Source organism: Tiliqua scincoides, chromosome 4 (genome assembly GCF_035046505.1).
Source record: "Tiliqua scincoides isolate rTilSci1 chromosome 4, rTilSci1.hap2, whole genome shotgun sequence".
In the NCBI taxonomy this organism is placed as follows: Eukaryota; Metazoa; Chordata; class Lepidosauria; order Squamata; family Scincidae; genus Tiliqua; species Tiliqua scincoides.
Genome location: NC_089824.1, coordinates 1,503,035 through 1,524,835, shown reverse-complemented (window position 1 = coordinate 1,524,835; position 21,801 = coordinate 1,503,035). Strand labels below are relative to the sequence as shown.

General features: G+C 54.9%; 1 protein-coding gene and 1 pseudogene across 1 annotated transcript in view; one reads left to right on the top strand and one right to left on the bottom strand.

The window, feature by feature from the left end:
* GPT (glutamic--pyruvic transaminase) overlaps positions 1 to 20,375 on the top strand; it is a 31,599-nt gene extending 11,224 nt beyond the window's left edge. The window contains exons 2-12 of the mRNA XM_066626260.1: positions 1,967 to 2,135; positions 5,947 to 6,036; positions 7,032 to 7,140; positions 7,726 to 7,859; positions 10,460 to 10,703; positions 12,197 to 12,276; positions 12,514 to 12,650; positions 13,894 to 14,068; positions 16,827 to 16,982; positions 17,609 to 17,721; positions 18,460 to 20,375. Coding sequence (XP_066482357.1) covers positions 1,967 to 2,135; positions 5,947 to 6,036; positions 7,032 to 7,140; positions 7,726 to 7,859; positions 10,460 to 10,703; positions 12,197 to 12,276; positions 12,514 to 12,650; positions 13,894 to 14,068; positions 16,827 to 16,982; positions 17,609 to 17,721; positions 18,460 to 18,550 — 1,498 coding nt within the window. The 3' untranslated portion in view covers positions 18,551 to 20,375. The remainder of the gene's footprint in view (positions 1 to 1,966; positions 2,136 to 5,946; positions 6,037 to 7,031; positions 7,141 to 7,725; positions 7,860 to 10,459; positions 10,704 to 12,196; positions 12,277 to 12,513; positions 12,651 to 13,893; positions 14,069 to 16,826; positions 16,983 to 17,608; positions 17,722 to 18,459) is intronic.
* LOC136650134 (5S ribosomal RNA) lies at positions 13,466 to 13,585 on the bottom strand (annotated as a pseudogene).
* Positions 20,376 to 21,801: the final 1,426 nt, after the last annotated feature.

The window sequence follows — 21,801 nt, the reverse complement described above, 5'->3', positions numbered from 1 at the left end:
GGAAACCCTGGCCTCTGAGCGGCCCGCTTGGAGGCAGGCTGTGCAGCATGGCCTTTCCCAGTTTGAAGAGACACTTTGCCAACAGTCTGAGGCTAAGAGGCAAAGAAGGAAGGCCCATAGCCAGGGAGACAGACCAGGGACAGACTGCACTTGCTCCCGGTGTGGAAGGGATTGTCACTCCCGGATTGGCCTTTTCAGCCACACTAGACGCTGTGCCAGAACCACCTTTCAGAGCGCGATACCATAGTCTTTCGAGACTGAAGGTTGCCAATACAAAATGCTAATAGTACTGAGGTGACTTCATACTTATTAGCTGTCCAGTCAGAACCCTTGAGGACAGAACCTTCTCGAAGTGGGCCTGGTTGCTAACCCCTCCTAGTTCTTACCCCTCCCAACTGGAGATCCACAGCTGCACTTCACCAGCTTGACAGGGCGCCGTTCTGTCTGCGAAGGTGCTAAACATTCCAATGGGTTGTAATTCTTGTTGTCTGTCCTTTCTGGCCAGCAGAGGAGAGACAATAATCCTTTTGTTTATTTACTCACATTCCTGCAGCTGGGAACTGCTAGCAACTTCTCAGTTACACCGTCTTAGTTTGGTTCAGGCTTCAACTGCCAACCTAGGCCTAACATGCACTTATTCATGACAGGGCCCACTGACAAGCCCACTGGGGACCCAGGCCCCCAGCTCCCTCCCATCAGTGACGGCTCTCCTACGGGCAGACGCAGATGACCTTGGGGACGGAGTCATGCTTTGGGCAGAATTGTGTGGCCTGGTGACTACCATGCCTCTGGGTGCAGAGCCTAGGACTCCTCTTCATCCAGCACAGTCCACTCTCATGGACGCCGATTCTCCAGGAGGCCAGCTAGACCCTGCTGCCAGCAAACAGAATAAGTTTCCAACTTTCCAAACAGAATAACTTTCCAAACAGAATAAGTTGGGGGGCATCTAGATTGGGCGTATGCCAAGGGGGACTTAAGCCCTTGTTCCCAGTGTGGTGTCAGTCTGGAGACCCTGCCCCACAGCTACCATCTGACAGGGCAAAAAAGCTCCAGGCAGGAGTAAGGAGTGACTTGCTGTGGCTCTGGGATTGTGACCTCCGCAGTTAGTGAGATCTGGCTCCTGTCATGCCAGAAAGAGTTTGCCAGGCTCTGTGCAGAAGGGAGAAATGCTGCAGACCCTGCCCAGGGGGCTTGCAGGTCTGCTGGGGGCCTGGGGGTGGGAGCCCACTGCCACCAGCATCACTGGCTGCTGGGACCGCTTCCAGGGCCCTGGACGTGCATGCAAGGGAATGCCTCCCGGCCACCCTGAGAATTCCTGCCCGGGTCCCCTGCTTGGGCAGCCTGCCTGAGTGCGGTGAAAGGCTCGGTGGGGAGGCCGGTCTTTGGCCTTTGTGGCCTTTGTCTCCACCAGTGCGTTGGCAGGACCTTTTCAGCGGCTCCTCACAGTGTGCCTCTTTCTTCTGTGCTGAAATCTCCTCCCTCCTGCCTGCACTGAAAGGAGCAGCTCCTTCCCCTCCCTGTCAGTGTGGGAACCAGCAGCCTCCTCCTCCTCAAGGAGTAGGTGCCCTTCTCCTGTGGGGTAAGGCAGGCAGCCAAGCCAGGGGCCTGGCCAAAAAGGGGGAGGGAGGGAGGGGAGGAAAGGGGAGAGGAGGGAGGGCCAGGAGCCTCCCCCCCAGCCTTTTCAAGTCACTCCCAGCCTTCCACACTTTGCACCAGCTTGGGAATGCACAGACCTTTGCCACCTGCCCGGCTCCAGTCCCAGCCTGCTTGGTTGCTCCTGGCAGGACTTTGGCCCTGGGAGCAGGAACAATCGGAGCCAGCACCCCCATGAAGGCAGTGCCAGGGGTGGGCCTGCCCGCATGCTTGTGGGCTGCAGCCTCCCTGCTGCCAGGCTGGTGGGACGCCCACCACGGATGCCGCCCTCCCTTCGCCCCCTGCTCAGGTCTGCTCCCCTCTTACTCTGCAGGGCACTGCAGCAGCAGGTGAGGCCGCCAGGGATGGCAGAGAACGGGCTGGCCCGGCCGGACCGGGTGCTGACCCTGGAGTCCATGAACCCCTGTGTCAAGAAGGTGGAATATGCCGTGCGGGGGCCCATCGTCGCCCGGGCCGTCCAGCTGGAGAAGGAGCTGCAGCAGGTAAGAGACCGCTGGGGAGTTCTGTGGGGCCACCAGCTGGTCCCACCATTTCGGAACTGCCTTTCAGCCAAGGTGAGTTTCAGGTGGACGGACAGACTTGCATTTTTCAGTGAAAACAGCAGAAAACAGTCATTTTAAAAGTCCATCAAAGCAACAGTATTTGAACACTGCTATTAACACTGCTATTGAAGCGGAAGTGTTTTTGTGTGCTTTGGGATGGCGCTGGGATTTTAAGCTCTTACTGTGTGTAAGACCTGATCTGAGTGGTTCAAACACCGTGCAGAACAAACGCCCCCCACGTGAAATCCCAGACATCTCCAAGTGAGTTTCAGAAGCAGAATGCCTTGGAAAGGGCAGCTGACCAGTGCAGACAGACGATCAACCCGCCGCAAGCCCATTGTGGTGTTTGGATTGGGTCACAGGGCAGGATCAGGGCCTGCTATTTACAACTGGGATTCATTGATCTGATGAGTCCTTTACGGGGCGTTTTTCTCCAGATGAGGCCCCTCTGTGCTTTGCTGTTAGGATTGCTCAGGGCTGGGCACCTCTCCCTTCTTGCCCCTGCGGCAGTCAGGAAAGGCAGGTCTTCCCAGGGAAAGCACTGAAAGAGCAGTGCAGACTTCTGCACCTGTGTTAGGCAAAGAGGCTCTCTTGCCTGCGCCTGCTCCAGGCACCAGAGCCCAGCCTGGCTTTCCCAGACTGGTGGGTGGCTTGCCCGTGGCCTTTGGCCCACCTCCTTCCTGGCACATTTTGTCTTGTGTTTATTGAGGCATTTGCCTCCCACCTCCCAAAAGGCCCTCCAGGCAGCTCAGAGCAGCCCCTCTTCCTCCCACTCCTCCTTGCACAAAGGGGAGCCTTCACCTTTCTAAAGCAGCACAGGGAATGGTGGCCTTCTTTCTCTCCTCCTCCTCCTGTGGTGGTGGTGGTGGTGGTGGTGGGGCAGTGGGGTGCACAGCACCTACAGGGTTGGTTGATTAGGGGCTGAAATGGAAGCTCATCCACCAGGGCAGTGATAGGGAACCCCCAGCTTCAAGGCTGTGGACCTCTGGATAATTGATATTGGGGGCAGGGGAGTCAAACTATGGGCTATTGCCTCCAAACCCTGCTTCGGGTCCCCTGACCAGTTGTGTGGGGACCCGGTGGCTGGAGCTGAGAGAGCCCCCTTCGAGCTGATCTGGGGGTCTGAGTCCTTCAGGCTAATCTGGGGGTCTAACTCCACCGGACCCCTCCACTTTTTCCCTGGCTGGGGTCCAGCTGGCCCAGACACACTCACGTCCCACTTGCTGTGACTGTGCCGGCCGCATCCTTTAAGGCACCGCCCAGTCCCTTGTCCCACTGCCATGGCAACCTGCATGGTGTGTGACTCTGAATGGGGACGCTTGGCTCAGGCTCCTGGCTCAGCCCCTCATGACTGAGGCACCACCGGGGAAAGGGAGGGGTGCAGCTCCTGGGTGCCAAGAGAGGCTCTTTTCCCAAGGAAAGCAGTCACTCAGTGGAGGGGAAGAGGCTTTGGCAGACTCCTGCAGTGTCGTGGTTGGAAGGCTCTTTGGAGGTCATCAAGTCCAACCCTCTGCTCAGTGCAGGTGACGGCTGCAGCATCCCTGGCAGGTGGTCCTCCAGCCTCCCGGAAGGGGGAGCCCCCAACTGCATGAGGCAAGCTCTTCCAGTGCCTGACAGCTCCTGCAAGGAGAAAGCCTCTCCTCCTGAGCAGCTGAAATGCACTTCCCTGCAGCTTTGATGACAGCTGCACATGCAGAAGCTGCAGGCTCCGCTGGACCCCTCTGACGAAGTGGATCAGGTGGCCAGATGTTGGGTCCTGCACTGCCACCCCCCACTTCTTGATAGACACTAGCAGTGGAGCTGGTCCAGCCCTGTGGGCATGGGTGGGGGGCAAGACCTCCCTTTGCCTGGGATCCAGGTCCACGTGGACAAGGCAACAATTCCAAAGAGCCTCCTGGGAGGCTACCGCTCTGACTCTTGGAAGAAGTGGAACAAGTAGGCCTGGCAGGGGGAATCCCTGCCCTGAGGCAGCAGCTAGCTCTGCCCCCCCCCTGAGGGCAGCAGATGTCCCTGTGGTGGGTGTGGAGTGGCCTGCTATGTGGCGCATCACGCCTCACTCCCCACAGTTGCAAAGGTAACAGGAGGGAGGAGGGTTGTCAGCTTCCTGTTCAGTCTGACAGTACTCCTGAGCACTTAAGACAGGCAGACAGGCAGAAATTCAACAGGCAGAGCTTTCCCCATCACTGTATCATCATGGCAAAAAAGCTACATCTGCTGAATTTCTGTCTAGTGTGACCAGATCCCTCCCAGGAGAAAAAGGAAGACAGGGCAGCTTTGTGGGGAAACTGGGAGGTGAGGGGCAAACTGCAGAAGGCCAGAGTTGGTGGGATCAGAGGAGTGCTGTTACCAAAAGGGCTGTTTTGTTTTAGGGGAATTATTACAGTGCCCTTATTGGAACCTCAGGATCGCAGGCTGGATAACAAGACGGCGTAATGCAGAGAAATCCCTTTTTAGCTAAAAGAGGAGACTGGGAGAAAGATAACTTTTAATAAAAGATTATAGCTTTATTTCAAAAGCACAAAGGTAAACATAATGCACATGGAAAAATGGTCCGTATATGTTCCTTGGTCCTAGTACTTGAATCCAGTGTACCTAGCTTTCATGGTGGTTGCATGTAAAAAGTATTTGGTGCATCCGAGGGAATTAGAAAAAGGGAAAAGTTGCAGGGAAGGATTTTAGGGGTCCCTGGTCTGCCAAACCCAGTTGCTGATGGGGAGAGAAGGGGAGAAAAAAAGGGGGGGAGAAGTGAAAGAGTTCCAGGTGCAAGATAGTTACCTGTCCTGAAGAGCAGTTGGGGGGGTTCCTGTGAAGGAGACCCTCTGCCTTGGAGAGAGAGCCAGAGAGAGAGAATGTGTGGAAAAAGCCCTCTCTTAAAAAGGGGTTTTCAGACCAGAGCTGAGCTGGGCTTGTTTACTTCCACCCAGCAAGGTGTTTGGAGTCAGGATGTCCCTTATCAGCAAAATTAATGGCTGGCTTCCTAGCTGGGGGAACTTACACAATACAGTAACCCAGGAAGGCAGTTCAAATTTGCATAGAGAACTTAAGCAGTGATTGAGTTAAAACAATACAATGAATAGGAGACATTTAAACAATGAGTTACTATGCCAGACTTCTTCCTCCCAGAGAGGTGGATGTTGTAACCATGAGCTTGTGACTTGGCCAGGGTTTTTTGGAAAAGTGTGCTGGGAGAAGGGTGGCCTGCATGACGTAACCAGATATAAAGTCACAACTAAGGGAAAAGGGGATTTTCACGTAGCAGTGCAGAAGCCTCAGGGGTCCACCCATCAGAGGGCCCACGGGGCAGACCTTGGAATCTGGTGGCAGTGTCCACTGCACTATTGGGGGTTTGGCAGAAAGGTGGCAGCTTGAGCAGGCTTTGCCTTGGCCTCCCCACCTGCTGGGCAGGAGGGCCTTGGTGGGAGCTGACCAGGTACAGCGGAGTGCTGAAGATCACAGGCAGAGCTCCACCGGGGCAGCAGAGCAAGGCCCATCTGGTCCAACATCTTGTTGCGACCGCAGTCCTGGAGATGCGCAGAGCATCTTCCTGTCCGTGCTGTGATGATTCTGATTTGGCTTCTCCTTGGGGGATAAAAGCTTCCTCTGTTGAGGTGCCTGAGCTGCTGAAGGATTGGGGGTACTAGGGAATCCCTCCCACTTCCCTGCCAGGCCAGGTGTTTGTGAGCAGGGCTGGGGGAGTGGGTAAGTCTGTGCACTTGCCAAGGCAGCCCCTGTCCAACTCTTCTCTTTCCAGGGGGTGAAGAAGCCCTTCACAGAGGTGATCAGAGGCAATATCGGTGATGCCCAGGCCATGGGGCAGAAACCCATCACCTTCTTCCGCCAGGTACAATTGTGTGTGGGGGGTCAAGGATGGGCAGGGCACAAGAGTTCAGCCTGGGGCAAGGTGGGGTGAGAATTAGGGAGGTGAGAGCTGTCGCTGGCAGCCATGAAAGGCCAGGAAAAGGAGTCAGGCTGCCTTTCCATGCCCTGCCTGCAACACTTTCTTCCTAGAGGCGGGGCAGGAACCACCATGACTCTGCATCCAGGGGCATGACCAGGCTGTCCCCCACCCTGCCAAATCCAAAAAAGGGCCTAGGGGTTCTTCCACTCCCAGCCCCAAAGGCAGCGAACACAGTGTTTGTGCTCAAAGGCAACAAGAGCACAGGGAGAGACAAAGGAGGAACAAGGACCTTCTGTGCTGCTGGGCCTAATGCAAGCCAGGACCTGGCAGAGCTCAGCCCTGCAGCACGTTTTCCGTGCCTGGACTCAGCCCTGGCTGGAACCTGCAAAACAAGGGGGACTCTGTGCATGTGCTGAGTCCTGGGCAACCCTTGCCTCCCCAACACCTGAATCCCCACCCAGTTTTGCTGCTCCCACGAGTGCAGGTGCCACCTCCAGCCGTTTTGGGGGGGGCACAGCTTTAGGCAAGGGAAGCAAAGTGAACCAAAGGGGGCGTGGAGCTGGGCTGGGCTCCAGATGGTCTCTCCCTGCCCACTTGGTGCTTTTGTAAGCAGCTGGGTGGGCAGGGGGCATGACCTGGTGTCATGGCAGGGACTCCCCCTTCCTCTAGAGACTGCTGGGGGCTGCTGTTGCTGCACTCCTGACCTGTTCTCAGAAAACCAGAAAGGCCTGGAGTGCTGACCAGAGTGGCTCTGTTGGCCGTAGGCGGGGGGGGGGGGAGTCACCACCCTCCGACTTGCCACTTGACGTTAAGTCCATAGAAAGGCCGGCCCTGTGCAGAGTGTGTTTGCCTACCCACACCTGATGTGAGCACACCTGGGTTGGGGGCAGGGCTGTGGCCAACTGAGGGACACTGAGGTTTGACCTTCTCCCTGGCAGGTCAGTGCCCTCTGCATGTACCCTGAACTCCTGGGTGACCCCAACTTCCCTGAGGATGCAAAGCAGAAAGCTCAGAGGCTGCTGGCAGCGTGTGGAGGGCGGAGCATCGGTGAGAACCCCCCTTCCTTTTTTGGGATGAAGTCCCCGCCTGCCTCCAATTGCCTGGGTCCTGTGGACTGAGGCTCTACGCTCCAGTGCCTCTCTTGGCTTAGTGGAACTCCCTTGAGAGGATTGCAGAGGCAGACGCTGGCAGGCCCCGTGAGGCCCCTGGGATGCAGGGCTGGGGGTATATGTCTCGCACACCCCAAGTGGCTGCTTGGTGCATGGCCTTGCAAAGCTGGATGGGGGCAGACCCCCCTTTGCTGCAAAGAGTCCTGGGCATGCATCACCTCCTGTCTCGTTGGCACTGCCAGCGGCTGTGGATGGAGAGCTGGATTTTGTCCCACTTCTGCCGGCCACCCAGGGGCTCTTGGCCTCGCTCCTCCGTCTGCCAAAGGGGCATACGGGCCATTCTCCCACTGAGTGGTCCAACGCACGCAGGGAAGACCATGCGAGGCAGTGCGCCCTGTGGAGGCTGAGGTGCTGGTGGCGGTGGGCAGGGCAGTGCGATTGTGGTGGTGCCCGGGGTGCCGCCAGCCTTGACTCGGAGCAGAGCCACCCTGTGAGGAAGTCTCTTCTCCTGCCCCATCTCCAGGTGCCTACAGTGCCAGCCCCGGCATCGAGCTCATCCGGCAGGACGTGGCCCGCTTCATCGAACATCGGGACGGGGGCATCCCATGCAACCCGGACAACGTCTTCCTTTCCACAGGCGCCAGCGATGCCATCGTGGTACAGGGGCCGGAGTCCAAGTGTGGGGGCGGCACAGGGAGGGGGAGCCCAGTGTGGGGGGAGGTGCCTTGGTTCAGGCAAAATGCACTGCAAGTTCCAGATGGCCAGCAACAGGCAACAGGTTTCAGGTGACTTTGGGGCGAGATCCAGCAGCAGGGCTTAATTTGGGGCCCTTCTGCACCACCCCCATCAGCCCCAGACCAGACCCTGATGGAGGGCATGTCCTGAACCCCATATGGGAGCATGGCAACTGCCTCTGGGCAAAAGGACTGGAGGATGCGGCATTTCAGTGCCGCCTGGCTGGCCAGCTCAGGGCATCTGCGAGCTTCACAAAGCCCCTTTTGTGACTGCTCTTGGCACCGCAGGCCTCTTTGCAGAAGTGGGGCGCCTGCAGTCAGGCTGTGGGAACTGTCTGTGCACACGGAGGAGGGCTGGCCGCTGGACTAGCACCTCCCAGAAGAACGTCCTTGGCCTCTGGCCTCCTGTGCTGGGCTTTGTGTTGCTTGCTTACACAAGCAAGCAAGTGTTTTCTTACACAAGTGTGCAAAAGCAGGACCCCCTCCCACTACCTGGAGTGCCCTAGTCTGTCACACTGCCTCTGTGTGCATCAGCTGCAGCCCAGGCAAGACACGGGGTGTTCTGGGGAGGCCGGGAGCCATTTTGTTGAGGCGGCGACTGAGGAGGCATGGCACCTGGGCCTCTCCTGCCCCCCCCGAGGAACGCTCTTGTCATAGCTGCTACGTAGCTACAGATTAGTCTGTGGAACTCCTTGCCACATTAGCTAATTAGTCTGTGGAACTCCTTGCCACATTAGCTAATTAGTCTGTGGAACTCCTTGCCACAGAATGAGCTGATGGCATCTGGCCTACATGCCTTCAAAAGGGGATTGGACAAATTTCTGGGAGAAAAGTCCTTCATGGGTTACAAGCCATGATGTGTATGTGCAACCTCCTGATTTTAGAAATGGGCTACATCAGAATGCCAAATGCAAAGGAGGGCACCAGGATGCAGGTCTCTTGTTATCTGGTGTGCTCCCTGGGGCATTTGGTGGGCGGCTGTGAGATACAGGAAGCTGGACTAGATGGGCCTTTGGCCTGATCCAGTGGGGCTGTTCTTATGTTCTTAAACTACAATTCCCAGGAAGCCTTGCAGGTCTCTTTTTATCTGGTGTGCTCCCTGGGGCATTTGGTGGGCGGCTGTGAGATACAGGAAGCTGGACTAGATGGGCCTTTGGCCTGATCCAGTGGGGCTGTTCTTATGTTCTTAAACTACAATTCCCAGGAGGCCTTGCAGGTCTTCTTGTTATCTGGTGTGCTCCCTGGGGCATTTGGTGGGCCGCTGTGAGATACAGGAAGCTGGACTAGACGGGCCTTTGGCCTGATCCAGTGGGGCTGTTCTTATGTTCTTAAACTACAATTCCCAGGAGGCCTTGCAGGCCTCTTGTTATCAGGTGTGCTCCCTGGGGCATTTGGTGGGCCGCTGTGAGATACAGGAAGCTGGACTAGATGGGCCTAAGGCCTGATCCAGTGGGGCTGTTCTTATGTTCTTAAACTACAATTCCCAGGAGGCCTTGCAGGTCTCTTGTTATCTGGTGTGCTCCCTGGGGCATTTGGTGGGCCGCTGTGAGATACAGGAAGCTGGACTAGACGGGCCTTTGGCCTGATTCAGTGGGGCTGTTCTTATGTTCTTAACTACAATTCCCAGGAGGCCTTGCAGGCCTCTTGTTATCAGGTGTGCTCCCTGGGGCATTTGGTGGGCAGCTGTGAGATACAGGAAGCTGGACTAGATGGGCCTAAGGCCTGATCCAGTGGGGCTGTTCTTATGTTCTTAAACTACAATTCCCAGGAGGCCTTGCAGGTCTCTTGTTATCTGGTGTGCTCCCTGGGGCATTTGATGGGCCGCTGTGAGATACAGGAAGCTGGACTAGATGGGCCTAGGTCCTGATCCAGTGGGGCTGTTCTTATGTTCTTATCCTGAAAGGGAGTCTTCTTCTGAGGCAATGGCTCTGGCTTCAGGTAGGAGTGCCTCCCAGGAGTTCATCAGGCGTTGTTGTGTTTGCAGGAATGATTCCAAATACTTGATTATAAAGGTTTTGAAGTCTCTCACTTGGCTGAATTATCTGTATTCTATCAAACATTATAGCCGAATAACCAGAAAAGGAAAACACAACTGCCTTATGTAACAAAAAGTGGCTTGTTTTTTTTACTCAAAACTGATGTGATGCTTTGTGGCCTCCAGAACGCCTTACAAGGCCTTCTGAGGGCCTGGAGGTCACACATGCCTACCCTGGCTCTCAGATCACCTCTGGAGGCAGACTTCGGGGGGTGGCCCTCAGATTGGCGTGACGGACCATACCCACTGCTTCAAGGGCAGAAGGGCAACTCTGCTCCTCTTCAGGAGATGGGAACGGGGGTGACTGTCACTCTCTGTGTCAGGCCGAAGTCAACCACCCCATGATTTTTGGCCTGATCCAGCCAGACTTTTGTCTATCCACTTCTGTCCTGCAAAATCCATGCCCTACTGTGGGCCTGTGGAGTTGGGGGGGGGGCTAGATGATCCCACCCCATCAACTTCACACTCTTCTCTGGTCTGCCCTCTAGACTGTTCTGAAGCTGCTGGTGTCAGGGGAGGGGCGCTCCCGCACCGGAGTGATGCTCCCCATCCCCCAGTACCCCCTCTATTCAGCAGCCCTGGCAGAGCTTAATGCAGTGCAGATCAACTATTACCTGGATGAGGAGAACTGCTGGGCCCTGGATGTGGGGGAGCTGAAGAGAACCCTGCGCCAGGCCCGTGATCACTGTCAGCCGCGCGCCCTCTGCATCATCAACCCGGGCAACCCGACTGGTAGGTGTCCAAATGGGTCTCCCTCCTGGCATCAGCGGAAGAGACACCCAGAGTGTCACTAAGGACCACCCACAGCCTCCAAGGGTGGGCTGGCTGGTGGGCAACCTGGGCATGGAGTCCTAAGCTTGTCCTTCTGGGACCTGATGCCTTGCCTCACCCCTAGGCCCCGGTGGAGGAAGGAAACATCCAGGAGGCGCCCCCTCTGTGCTCCGCGCCCGCCTGCCCTGCCGCCTGCCTCTTCCTCTTCCAGGAGGACTGACTTCACAGCAAGATGGCCTGGGTCTTGCTGGCCTGATCCCGGCACTCTGCACTTGTGAAGTGCCTTGATTACAATCCAGAGGTGGTTAGACTGCAATGACGCCCCCTGTCAGCGCCAGTGACTGTGTCCTCAGAAGCTGCTCCACAGCTCTCTGATCCGGCGCAAGGCACAGCACTGGCCTCCTCCTGGACGATCAGGTTCACAAGCACAGAGCAGGGCCCCCCCCCCAGGAGCGCTGATGCTCCTGTCTCTTGAGTGGAGGGACTGCAGAGCACTCCAGCTCACTGAGAGTCCTCCCCAGAGGCAGGCTGGCACAGTGGGCGCCTTCTCTGCCAAGATGCGTGTGAGCCAGTGAAACAGTGTGTGAGGGCAGCCTTCAGCTGGGAGCAACCGGTTCCTCCTGGGATCCTGAGGCCCACTGGCCAGAGCCAGAGCGGGTGAAGCCAGTTACTTCCACCTGCACCTGCAAGTGCAGTTCCTGTCTGTGTTCAGACAGGTTACTAAGTGGTCTGACAGCCTCTTTTAGGTGGGTGGGGGGAGGAAGCCTTTTGCTGCTGATGGCAAACAATTGGGGGTCAGAAACCTTGGCTGATCAGTGCAAATCGCCCAGAGATCTCCTGTGGAGCCCAGTTTTCCTTTTGCTCATCTCTGACTTAATAGATGTGAATCTCACCTGTATTTCTTACCCAAGTGGAGCTGTGGACAAATTTGGTAGCACCCCAACAATTTAGGTTGTTGAGCGCCGGGGAGTAGATTTGGCCCATTGTCCACCCCCCAACCCCAGAAACCCTGGTACACAACAGGGCCTGGCCCAGAGACTGAGGCTGGAAGTGATGATCCACGGGGCAGTATTTGGACTGGCACCAAAGATGCGCCTCTGGCTGGTTCTAGGGCCACAGCTGGTTCCCAGAGGGATGCTCAGTTATGCCAGCAAAAGTCAGGCAGGTGCTGTGAGGTTCTGACATGGTGACTGGAAGCTTCAGCCCTTCCTAGCTCATGGGCTGGGTCCCGATCCAAAGTGCGCATCTGCCCTTGCCTCCTTCCCATAGGTAAGGTTAAGGAAACGAAAGCTTCAGGAGCCTTCTGGGCCCTTCAATGCTACTTCTGGGCTCCGGCCCCCAGTTCAGGGTTGCTGTCCAGGGCAGCTGCACCTCAGTGCCACAGTGGGGAGGGCTCTCCAGGACTCCTCAGCAGCGCTTCCAGTGGACTCCTCTTGGCCTCTCTCTCTCCCCAGGACAGGTCCAGAGCCGTCGGTGCATTGAAGAGGTCATCCACTTTGCCTGGGAGGAGCGTCTCTTCCTCCTTGCTGACGAGGTGAGGCGCCAGGAACCCCCCCACACAATTCTGTTTGTTTGGTCACCCAAAAGCCTCTTCTGGACAATGGCACCTACAAGCCTGCTGGGAGATGGAGCACACCCCTGCTCTCAGAGTCATGGTGCCTTTCAGGTCTAGTGTAGTCCAGGCTGTCCCAGCTCTCCCGAGACTTGGTTTTGCTTGGCACCTTTTCTGATGCCCACCTGCCAATCTGTGGTGCTTCTTTTCCCCTCTCAGGTGTATCAAGACAATATTTATGCCGAGGGCTCCCAGTTCCACTCCTTCAAGAAGGTCCTCTTTGAGATGGGGCCCAAGTACTCAGAGAGCGTGGAGCTGGCCTCCTTCCACTCCATCTCCAAGGGCTACATGGGCGAGTGAGTACAATGGTCCTCTTCCTCTGACCCAGAAGGAGGCAGATTCAAGCTTCTGCTCATCTCTGATTCCTCAGCCTCCATTTTGGACTCCTCTGGATGGAGGTGAACTGGATGTGCTGAGGTTTAGATGACTGCGAGGTGTTGTATGTGGGCCTGCCTTTGAAGATTGCCCAGAAACTGCTGCTAGTCCACAATTTGGCTGCTAGGCTGCCAACCACCAGGAGCACATCGTGCCACTTCTAAAACAACTTTACTCCCTGCTCGTCCTCCTGGTGCTGCCCTCGCAGTTCTGTACAGCTTGGGACCCAGGTACCTGAATGGCCACCTGCTCCCTCCCACAGGTTCCTGGGATTGCTTCTGCATCAGGACAGGGGAGAGCACCAGGAAGGGGAGAGCACCAGGATGAGGTCTCTTGTTATCTGGTGTGCTCCCTGGGGCATTTGGTGGGCCGCTGTGAGATACAGGAAGCTGGACTAGATGGGCCTAAGGCCTGATCCAGTGGGGCTGTTCTTATGTTCTTAACTACAATTCCCAGGAAGCCTTGCAGGTCTCTTGTTATCTGGTGTGCTCCCTGGGGCATTTGGTGGGCCGCTGTGAGATACAGGAAGCTGGACTAGATGGGCCTATGGCCTGATCCAGTGGGGCTGTTCTTATGTTCTTATGTTCTTATCAGAACTGGGTGGGGGATGACCAGAGGGGGAACCTTTTCATCTGTGGCATCCCAGCTTTGGAATGCTCTCCCTAGGAAGGCTTGCCTGCTCCCATTCTGCTCTCCTTTTGGTTGGCAACCTTCAGTCTCGAAAGACTCTGGTATAAGCCTACAGCACCTGGTATTCCAAGGCAGTCTCCCATCCAAGTACTAACCAGGCCTGACCCTGCTTAGCTTCCGAGATCAGACAAGATCAGGCACATGCAGGGTAACAGTTGCTGCAATTTTAGTGCCAGGCAAAGACCTCTTCATTTCCCCAGCCAAGCCTTTGAAAAGCTGACAGAATTGGTGTTTACTTGGCTGTTGGGAATTGTGTGATTTTTCTGTCCCGCTGCCTTCCTTGTCTTATTGTGTGACATGATACTATTTTTAAAAAACTGTTTGATCCTATTCATTAGTTTCTTGAAACTGGCAATGCTGGAGGGCAGAGCAGACATTTTTTAAACAACTATGGCAATGAAGCCCAGAGACCTTTCAGCCTGTGCGTTCATGCTCAGGGCCATTTGTCCAGTGCTCTTTTCTGTGTGCCGCCAGGTGTGGCTTCCGAGCCGGCTACATGGAAGTGATTAACATGGAGCCCGCCGTGCAGCAGCAGCTCACCAAGCTTGTCTCTGTACGGCTTTGCCCACCGGTGACCGGACAGATCCTCCTGGACATGGTGGTGAACCGACCTCAGCCAGGAGATCCTTCCTACCAGCAGTTCTGCCAGGTTAGCACCTCCGCAACTCGCTGTGCACACAAGGCTGGTCCTCCCTTACAAGCAGGGTGAAGGAGGTGCTGAGCGCCCTCTGTCTGCCTGCGAGGCTGCCCTGCCCCACTGCTACTCCCTCTTCTCACTCCCTCTCCTGGAGAAGCGGTGGGGGACTTCTGTGGCCTTAGAGAAGTGGAGTTGTGAGCTCTGCTCCAGGTCCACTTATGCACTGGCCAAACCATGTGCACGGGGAGGAGAGAGGGCATGTCGAATGAAGTGGGAGGGGGTGTTTCTCTGCCACTGCAGATGAAGCAGCGATTTGGCAAAGCTCGGAGTGCCCATTTTTTTGCTCTGAGAAGTGACTGCTCTGAGCGTTGCTGAGTCGCTGCTTCCTGATCTCCTGAGTGCCTGCAGAGCGAACAGGAAGCGGCAACTGGGCCACACTCAGAGCGGCTGCTTCTTCAGTTGGCTGGGCCTTGCATGGCACCACTTCTAACCTGCTACCTGGGGCGGGCTGCCTTGCTTCCACATGCTATGCTACTGGCTCTAGGGCTGGCTCAGGGTGTGCCACACAATCCACTTGATGGCAGGCTTGTTTTTAAGCTCAAAATCAACCACAACTCATGACCACTTTTGGGGTGTTGTCACAGGCAATGGTGTAGCTAATGATTGTGTAGCCTGGTGCCAAGCCCCAGAAGTGACATCACCCCCAGGCTTTTTAAAAGTGAAAATTGGGAGGTACCCACCTCCCCCCCCCCCCAGCAGCTCACCACCCACTTGCTTCACATATAGGCTGATGGGTTCTGAGCTGTCGGTGACAGATCAGGAGAGAGATCTTGGGGTGGTGGTGGACAGGTCGATGAAAGTGTCGATCCAATGTGCGGCGGCAGTGAAGAAGGCCAATTCTATGCTTGGGATCATTAGGAAGGGTATTGAGAACAAAACGGCTAATATTATAATGCCGTTGTACAAATCTATGGTAAAGCCACACCTGGAGTATTGTGTCCAGTTCTGGTCGCCGCATCTCAAAAAAGACATAGTGGAAATGGAAAAGGTGCAAAAGAGAGCGACTAAGATGATTACTGGGCTGGGGCACCTTCCTTATGAGGAAAGGCTACGGCATTTGGGCCTCTTCAGCCTAGAAAAGAGACGCCTGAGGGGGGACATGATTGAGACATACAAAATTATGCAGGGGATGGACAGAGTGGATAGGGAGATGCTCTTTACACTCTCACATAATACCAGAACCAGGGGACATCCACTAAAATTGAGTGTTGGGCGGGTTAGGACAGACAAAAGAAAATATTTCTTTACTCAGTGTGTGGTCAGTCTGTGGAACTCCTTGCTGCAGGATGTGGTGACAGCATGTGGCCTGGATGCTTTTAAAAGGGGATTGTACAAGTTTCTGGAGGAAAAATCCATTATGGGTTACAAGCCATGATGTGTATGTGCAACCTCCTGATTTTAGAAATGGGCTATGCCAGATGCAAGGGAGGGCACCAGCATAAGGTCTCTTGTTATCTGGTGTGCTCCCTGGGGCATTTGGTGGGCTGCTGTGAGATACAGGAAGCTGGACTAGCCTATGGCCTGATCCAGTGGGGCTGTTCTTATGTTCTTATGCTGCCTCCCCCCAGTCAGTGGCATAGATAAGGCATCTGTCTGCTATCTGGGGTCAAAGACTATTTTGTAGCCCCCCAAATGACAAAATCAAATTTCATTATGTAAATAAAAAAAAATTATTGGTTCCATGTTGTATCATAATAACATCTCTTTGGCACTCAGAACAATCAGTCTCATAGGTCAGTTTGGAGTTAAGAAAATTCCCTTTTTGTTCCACAAGGCAGTTGTGTTTTCATTTATGGTTATTTGGCCACAACTTTTGGTAGAATACAGATATTCCAGTGCAGTTTGTTTCATTGCATTCTGCATTAAATTACCTTTCCATTGATATATTGTATTGGCAACCTTCAGTCTCGAAAGACTCTGGTATCGCACTCTGAAAGGTGGTTCTGGCACAGTGTCTAGTGTGGCTGAAAAAGCCAATTCGGGAGTGACAATCCCTTCCACACCGGGAGCAAGTGCAGTCTGTCCCTGGTCTGTCTCCCTGGCTATGGGCCTTCCTTCTTTGCCTCTTAGCCTCAGACTGTTGGCCAAGTGTCTCTTCAAACTGGGAGAGGCCATGCTGCACAGCCTGCCTCCAAGCGGGCCGCTCAGAGGCCAGAGGCCAGAGGCTCAGAGGCCATTGATATATAACATGATGGTATTATTCATACATACCAAGATTTTCACAATTTTGGTCACTAGTGTCAAGTTGTTGCCCCCCTAAAGCTTGATGCCCGGTGCAATGGCTACCCCCTGCACCCCCTTAGCTATGCCATTGGTCACAGGTGCTGTTTCTCTGAATGCTCCATATGGCTGCGGTGGGAGCCTGCTCTGCCCAGGCTGAGCTGGTCCTGTGAATGGCTGCCACCTGTTGGAATTGGCCCAGCTTGCTTGCTGGCACATCACCCCTGGCAGCGGTGCCTGCGGTTGCCAGAGGCTCAGAGGGTTGTGGGAATGGGCTCCAAGTGGCATCCCGGCTTGTTAAATGCTCATTGAGCTGCTCGAGTTGTGCTGGTGGTGAAGCACTTGCACAGCTGTCCTACAACAAGCAGCACTCTGGCCAGATGAGGTCCACCCCCCCCCGAGCTGGTCCCGTTCAGGGCTGTCCAGAGCCCTCCTTCCCAACACCGCTTTTCTCTCCCGCCACACGATGACCCCCAGTCTCTTCTTGCAGGAGAAAGAGGTGGTGCTGAGCACCCTGGCCAAGAAGGCTCGGCTCACGCAGGAGGCTTTCAGGCAGTCCCCTGGGATCCACTGCAACCCTGTGCAGGGGGCCATGTACGCTTTCCCCCGGATTCAGCTGCCGCCTCGGGCTGTACAAGAGGCAAAGGTGAGCCAAGCCTCCAAAGTCCTTTCTCAGCTCAGACACCCGGGGCAGAGTGGAGGGGCCAGAGCACCTGCTGCGTGTGCAGAAGACCCCTGCCTCAATCACTGGCCCCTCTAGCAAGCAGGTCAGGCAGCAGGTGCTGACCACCACCTCCCTGCTCAGGGGGCCCAGGGTCTGTCCCCACTGCCCACCGCCCTCACCTGTGATCCTTCTCTGAGGGGTCTCAGCAGCCCAGCGGCCTTGCTTGCCCAGCCCCATGCGATGGGTTCGGAAATGGAGGGGAGCCTGGAGTGACAGAGGAAGGGCAGAGGAGAGAAGGGTGGTGGGCTAGAGAGGCAGACAAAACTCCCACCCCCTGATTTCTTCTTCCTTTTTGAATGTAGGGAGGGGTGATGGGGGTGGGTGCCAGGTTCTGAGTGGTGACAGTGGGGCAGGTGTGCTTTGTCGCAATGCCTCAGGCACAGGGAGGTCTTGGGCTGGCCCTGTCCACTGAGTTGGGGTTGCAGGTTAGCAGTGGCTGGTCTGTGTTCCCCAGGGCATTGGTGGGCACCTTTCCTCTACCTCCCACTGAACCCCACTGACCCCACAGACACTTCTGAACCCCAGTGACCTTCTGTCCCCTGCCCCAGGCACAAGGCCAGGCTCCAGACATGTTTTTCTGCCTCAAGCTGCTGGAGGAGACGGGTATTTGTGTGGTTCCTGGGAGTGGCTTCGGACAGAAAGAAGGCACCTTTCACTTCAGGTAAGGATCATCCTCGCCCTTGGGGATATTGACCCCAATAATATAATATAATAATATAATATACAGTATTTATATACCGCCTTTCTTGGTCTTTATTCAAGACTTTATTCAAGGCGGTTTACACAGGCAGGCTTATTAAATCCACGCAGGGATTTTTACAAATTGAAAGAAGGTTCTCTCTTTCAAGAACCACCACATTCAAGATGTTACACTCCGATCTGGTTTAACATTCTGGCCTCCATCCTCCCACGCTCCGAGCAGATGGAACAGCTCAGCTGCAGCTTGCCGGCTGCTTCAAGGTCGCACGGTGCCGGTGGCCTCGAACTGGCGACCTTGTGGATGTTAATCTTCAGGCAAATGGAGGCTCTGCCCTCTAGACCAGACCTCCTGCCCGAGGTTCTTGAGTGGCCCAGTGAGCCTTGCCTCTGCCTGTCTAATTTCCTTCCCCTCCCCCCAGTAGCTCCTTGGAGGACACCTTCATCAGCCTTTTGCACACGTGCAGAAAAATGGAGCTCCTCTTGCTCAGTGGGCTGCAGCATCATGCCCGGGGGGGGGGGGGGGGAGAAGGGAAGCCACAGCTTGTCCTTATTCTTAAGTCACTGAAAAGGCAGTTGAGCAACCCCCCCCCCCAACAAATTGAGACACTGCTCCTTCAGCAGGCAGGGGAGGGGATAGGTCCTCTGGCACTGCCCCCTGTTTGTCTGCCTCCCCACTGGTCCTCTCTTCTCTTCTCCCCAGAATGACCATCTTGCCCCCCTTGGAGAAGCTGGAGATCCTGCTGCAGAAGTTGAGCCAGTTCCATGCCAAGTTCACCCAGGAATACTCCTAACTCCAGCTCCAGGCAGTGGCAGAAGCCAGGCTGGTGTTGTGGGGAGGGGGCTGCCTCCTGCCTCACCACAGGAGGTGCCTGCCATGTCATCCCCTGGCACTGGGACCTTCTGCAGGCTCCCCGCCCCCACTCAGCAGGCACTGGGTAGAAGATCTCTTGCCTGGAACACAGAGTGATGCCATCCAATGGCCTGACTGTTTGAGAGATCATTTCTGCCCTGCTGACTCACTCCAGAGCCGCCTCAAGTGGGCCGTCCTCACAGTCAAAACTCATGGAACTGGAGCCTGGGTACCCAGTCCTATGATGCTGTGCTGACACCCAGGGGTGGGGGTGGGGAGAAGGGCGTGGCTGCCTGGCTTCTCCCCAGTCCCCCCACTTTGCCAACTGTGCCTTGCTCGCCTAGATTCCAGCAAAGCCCCCAGCCTCTGAGCTGGCACCTGGGTGCCCTGCTTCTCGTTAGGGGCATTGTGGGAGAGGAGGGGTGGGGGAGAGTGTGCCTAGCTGTGGGTAGGGGAGCGTGGGCTTCTGTAGTGCCTCGAGTGAGATTAGCAGCAGTGGCAGCAGGGAGGCCTCATCGCTGCCCCTGCCCTCAGGTCTTCTCCTAACATGGGCAGGGTGCCTTGTGGTGGGTACGCCTGATGCCAAGTGCTTCCTGGATTTGTCTGTGTGGAGGGACAGACAAGCGAGCAGCAATAAACACACACCTGATGAACACGTCAGAGGAGGAAAATGCGTCATGGTTGCTTCACAGACCCGGCACGCAGGCTGGTCCCACGGCCCACGAGAGGGGAGGGTTAGGGGTACCTTGTACACTGGCCCAGAGTCAAAAAGGGGTTCCAGGAGCCAAAGGAGGGGGGCTGGAAATGTTTTGGGATCTCAGAAAATGTCTGCATATATTGTGTGAAGACTGACATTCATATTTTTTGTAAGCCCATATAGTCTTCTATATCGTAACTGAGGCAGGCTGTGCAGCATGGCCTTTCCCAGTTTGAAGAGACACTTGGCCAACAGTCTGAGGCAGGGAGGCAAAGAAGGAAGGCCCACAGCCAGGGAGACAGACCAGGGACAGACTGCACTTGCTCCCGGTGTGGAAGGGATTGTCACTCCCGAATCGGCCTTTTCAGCCACACTATACGCTGTTCCAGAACCACCATTCAGAGCGCGATACCAGAGTCTTTCGAGGTTGCCAACACACAGACGTTATGGAGAAGGAAAGGGGCTAGCAAGAAACTTTGTACTCCTTGATAAAATTCTTCTCAAGGGACCTGGTTGGACTCTGTATGATGATGCTGTGTGCACATTAGAAGGGTGGTGGATGTGGGGCAACACAGCAGGAGGAGACCCAGGTGGCGCAGCACATTCCCTGTTTGCCCTGTCAGAATAAGCCACTCAGCTGACTTTTGGCCTAGTGGTGGTTGACGGGAGGCACCTGTCGTACACTTGGTCTCACACTCCCAGGGTTTTGGGTGCTCAGAGTTGTTGGTTCTGAACCCTAGAGCCCTCAAAGATCCCTGTTCGGTAGTACTGCCACCACCCTGTAAGAGCCAGTGCCTCAGTCCAGGGACACCGAGACCCTCTAGGCTTAACTATATCCCTTGTAGGCACTGAGCACTTTCTTTACTTAAAGTCTCGGTCCTCAAATTACTAGTCCACAATGAGGATTTTTGGTAGCTTGCTGAACGGCTAGGCAGGATTCTGAACCTTTGTCCCCAACAGACAATGAACCAACATGGTAAAAGGATTTTTACTTTATTAAGTACATAGGGTTACAAAAAGTTACAAAAGGCAGCAAATGCTAGAGGCATAAAAACTTCTAGGAAACATATCAGCATAAAATAATAAAGCTAACTGGCAAACTATTATTCTCTGACTCTCACCTGGGTCAGCTTCTTTTGTAGATCCTCAGGTCAGTTACCTAAAAGGCCACATGGTCTTGGTGGGGCAGAATGTGCACCCACCACCTATCTCACCAAGAGACAAGGAACAAAGACAAAAGACCCTGTCCTCTCAGCTCTTCCCTCCCCCCTGGAGATCTACAGCTGCATTCCATTCTTGATGGGTGTCTTTCTGGCTGCCTAGGTGCTACATAATCACCTTCCATTGAGTTGTAAATTCTTAGCAGCTAGGAAATGCAAGCCACTTCTGTGTTACTGTTTTAGCTTGGTTCAGGCTTTACATGTTACTAGGCCTAAACTGTACATATTCATGACAGCACCCATCTTACCTTGGGGCTCCACGTGCTCTGGGAAGGAGTTGGGTAGAGGTACCCATTCATTGAGACTCTTGGAGCCAAACAGATTCCAGCACTCTTTGGGAAGGACCTGAGCTTGAAGCTGGTGACCCAGCTTAAGGGTTGAACCTCAAGGTGGCTTGGTGGTTTCCCCTGTCATTCCCCACATTTCTCCCCTGCTTTGGCAGCAGCAGAGGTTGCCTTGGGGTTTTTGGAGCAGGTCAGAGCAAGATTGTCAATTCCTGGAGACCAGGAGAAGATGCACTACAAACTTCAGCTGGTTCCCTCAGCGAGATGAGGAGGCATGGGAAAAATTACTGTGTTCATCATTCTCTTTCTGATATGATATGGGGCATTGCAGAGACCACCACCCCCACTTTGGGAGAGCAGCAGCGCTCACCTTCCCCAGCTCAGGCTCTCCGTTCCCCAAGTGAACATTTTGGGTCCACAGCTGGCAGGCTGCTTTCCTCTGGAGGAGGCTGAACACTGATGGAATCTTTGTTGTTTCAATGATGAATATCACCTGTTGGTTGAATGATGTAGCCCTCATGCTGGTGTCCTGGGGATGTGAGGGAGTGCAGAGGCACTGCCTCCTGGTTCCATTCCCTGCCCCCTTCCTCTCTCTCCCCCTTCTACTTTGCCAGGTAAACTTGGTTCTGTGTCACATTCTGGCACACGGTGTCACTCACTGTCCCAATGTTTGGAAAAGTGAACCACCCGTTGATCCCAATCAAACGAGGACCAGAACATGGAACATAAGAAAAGCCCTGCTAATGAAACAAGCCCCAGTTTGGGAGAGGAGGTTCTGGAACACTCAAGTGCCCTCAGCTGGGCAGTGTCACTCTCCTGAAACCAATTGGAAACTGATAACGGAAGATCACCCTGAGACCCAGAAGCCCAGTATTGCAGTCTGAAAAGACGGGTCATTTCTTTGGATTGAGGGTGATGACGTCTTTCATTTTTCACCCTTGCTGTTGTATCAACCCCTTTATAAATCTTAGACCATTTATTCTGAATTTCT